Source organism: Schistosoma mansoni, assembly GCF_000237925.1.
Source record: "Schistosoma mansoni, WGS project CABG00000000 data, supercontig 0677, strain Puerto Rico, whole genome shotgun sequence".
NCBI classification, from domain to species: domain Eukaryota; kingdom Metazoa; phylum Platyhelminthes; class Trematoda; order Strigeidida; family Schistosomatidae; genus Schistosoma; species Schistosoma mansoni.
Window position 1 is genome coordinate 1 of NW_017386402.1, and position 3,709 is coordinate 3,709.

At 32.9% G+C, this 3,709-nt stretch overlaps 1 protein-coding gene across 1 annotated transcript; it reads left to right on the forward strand.

The window, feature by feature from the left end:
* Nucleotides 1-2,066: 2,066 nt before the first annotated feature.
* On the forward strand, nucleotides 2,067-3,176 carry Smp_084270 (rhodopsin-like orphan GPCR,putative; the record flags this gene model as incomplete). Its single annotated transcript, XM_018792135.1, has 1 exon — nucleotides 2,067-3,176. The coding sequence occupies one exon, from the start codon at nucleotides 2,067-2,069 to the stop codon at nucleotides 3,174-3,176; it is 1,110 nt and encodes a 369-aa protein (XP_018644342.1).
* Nucleotides 3,177-3,709: the final 533 nt, after the last annotated feature.

Genomic DNA, 3,709 nt, shown 5'->3' on the forward strand with positions numbered 1-3,709 from the left:
GAGCCAGACAGGCTGCTTACTCTCACCCTTCCTCTTTCTTCTGATGATTGACTGGATTATGAAAACCTTGACATCTGAGGGGATACACGGAATACAATGGACATCTCAGAACCAATTAGATGATTTGGACTTCTCAGATGACCTAGCCCTCCTATGTCATACACACGAACAAATACAAACGAAGACAACAAATGTAGCAGCTGCCACTGCATCATTAGACCTCAACATACACAAAGGAAAAAGCAAGATTCTAAAATACAACACGGAGAACACCAACGCAATCACACTTGATGGCGAAATCTGGAAGAGGTGGAAACATTCACGTATCTGGGAAGCATCATTGATAAACAAGGAGGATCGGATGCAGTTGTAAATACGAGGATTGACAAAGCAAGGACCGAATTTCTACAATTGAAGAACATATAGAACTCAAAACAACTGCCAACTAACTTCAAAGTGAGAATCTTCAATACGAACGTCAAGACAGTCCTACTGTATGGAGCTGATCGTGGAGAACTACTACAATCATCGTCAAGAGGGTACAAATATTTATAAACAGTTGTCTACTCAAAATACTCAACACTCATTGGACGGATACTATCAGCAACAGCGTTTTATGGGAGAGGACTAACCAGCTTTCAACTGAAGAGGAAATTAGGAAAAGACGTTGGAAGTGGATAGGACATACATCGCTGAAATCACCAAACTGCATCATGAGGCAATCCGTAACTTGGAATCCTGAAGAGAAGAGGAAAAGAGGACGGCCAAAGAACACATTACGCCGGGAAAAAGAAGCAGATATGAAAAGGATGAATAGCAACTGGAAAGAACTGGAAAGGAAGGCTCGGGACAGAGTTGGATGGAGAATGCTGGTGGCCGGTCTATGGTCCAAGAGGGGTTACAGGCGTAAATAAGTAAATAGCTGATACCATTCCAACACACTAAGATAGATCATGAGGCTACTCTTTATTCTTGATTGCTTTTCAACCAGTAATCCTTGCTGCACTGAATAGTAGTTAAAGCAGTGACAATGGTCTCGACAGTCATGTGATATAAGCACAAATGCTTCTGTAAAATAATTCAGGTGAACCTTTCTCAGAGGTCATTACTACTAAAAGCATAAAAACGAGTAGTAACGTGACTTTGGAAACTAGTGAAGAAGCTTGTGGATAGTATTATAACCTCTCGAAATTACTCATTCGTGAGCATATGATTATCATTACCATAAAAAGTTTATTAAGATTGTTCAATTTTATAGCTAACATCACAGACCGAACTTAATAGAGTTGTGGATTTTCATACTACAAAGAAGTAGCTGTCTAGTGCTTCCTGATTTTCAATGGTTATTTATCTACGGTTATTGTGTAATTTTAGCCATAAAATGCAACAATTTCCATAAACCCACCACAATAATCTTAATTTTAATGTTAATCCAATTGATTGTCATCAGTTAGTCCATATCTTTTTCTTTAATTGGTCGAATTTACCTACTTAAAATGGAATAAGTCTTGAAAATTTACGATCATTTTATGATTTCGCAAACGCCTACTTATTATTAATCTGATAAATGTTGCGAATAATAAAAGTAATTTCTATTCAACTTAATATATATATGTATATATATCCTTAAATATTTATTTGACCTCCCTATACTTAAAATCAAGTAATCATATTTAAGTTGAGGTCATAATACACTTCAGTATGATTTTACCTAACTGAAAACAAAAGTGGATAAATTGATTTGTATTACTTATAATCAAACAACAGACTGTCCTTTCATGTCAAGTTTTCTACAAAGATCCATGATGCTTAAATGATTTTCCAGAAACCAATTATACAACAATTTCATGCAAAATCATTTCTTCCAAAAGTTTGAATATTTATGTTGAACATCACCATTTAAAGTGCGATACCGAAGGTGAATATTTAACGGTTTATTCAGAACTTCAAAAAATATGTTTCTAACATGGTAACAATTAGTCTGGTGTTATAATGATAATCTTTATTGATGAACTGAGTATACATTTCTCAATTTACAAGAAATTACTTCATGCTAATTAGTCTATATGATAAGTATGAACTCAAGTGAATTAATTTTTACTGAAAGACCTCAAAGAATATTTCAAGATTGTATTTTACTTGTACAAAATTATTCTTATATTCAAGAGCTGAAATGTTTATCATCTAAAGTAATCGGTACAATAGTTGGTTATCTTATACCAATTTACAGTATACCTTGTATCATAATTAATTTATTCATGGCTATCAATGTAATAATGAAAGGTAAAAAAGCATCACGTCAACTGATTTATATTTCTGGTATATGCTTATCAAGTGCAATAGCAAATATTATGTTTATATGGTTATGGCAGTATCCTTCTTATGGTTTACCGTATACGACAAATGGAACCCAATTTTTTTCATTCCTAAATATCTCGATTACTGCATGCCGCTTTCATCGTTTCATGTATTCATTCTCAGCAACATTCATGTGTAATATGCGTGTATGTGCTTCATCCGACAGATGCTTAGCTGTATGGAAACCAATAATGTTGAGAAAATTTCGTCATCATTACGCTTGGTATGTTTATGGAGTTGTCATTTTTATTAGTGCATTACTAATGCTACCATTTGCTATTGAAGTTAACTGGATACCAACAAAATACGGCTTGCAATGTTGGGTTCAGAGTGCCAATGTATACATACAAATACATCATGCATTTCTTTCAAATTTAGGTCCTGTACAAACTATGATATTGATAATAATTGATATAACATTTGCCTTCAAATTTCGTCAACAACTGAAAAAGAATAAAACAGATGGGATAGATGTTACAAGTAGTAAACAAATGCATCGTTATTTACTGTTGTTTATATCAGCTGCATCGTATAATGTACTAGCTGCAACACAATGTACATTTTTACTACTTGCACGTTTAGGTAGTGTTAGTTTCATTAAATTTGAATCAGGTCTTGCTTATAACATATCAGATATTTTATGGTACATAAACTCATTAAGAGAAGTACTTGACTTCGTCATTTATCATAGATGTTTTCATGTATTCAGTGGTATTACATCAAGAATATCTAAAATGTTTTATTACACGTCGAAAAAAACTATTTCAGTCAGTCGTGATATTAGTAAAATAAGCGTTGTATCAGGCCACAATTACTGACCTGTACATTGCTGACAACATAACTTTGTAACCAGAAACAATAATAATGATGTAGAAATATATTTCAACATTTGATATGTCCCAGTTATTGTTATGAAATTCGTATCTTGTAGACCTATTGAAACGAAAACCTTCAGATCTACTCTAATAAAATTTAGAAAATTTAAAATGTCCCTAATTTGATTTTATGACTATCATCAATGATACATGATTTTTGAATGAAATTAAATTTATGGATAACTATTCATACTTTTTAAGCTAACTGAAAATGTATTGCTGTTTTAATTAGATGTTTGATGAATATCTGGTTAATTTGAACATCACGCTAACTATAGTTTGATGTAAGCTTGAAAACTGTCCAAAATATGTGTGAATCTTTCATCGATAAACAATAAAAACCTTGCTGATAATAAACGGAGAAACCTTGGAATTTCTCTTCTAGTAATATATCATTTATAAGCCTAACAGAAAAGTTGTGACCTACACTTTACCTCTACACTCGGTCAATGATGTAGCTTGGATATTATGCAATA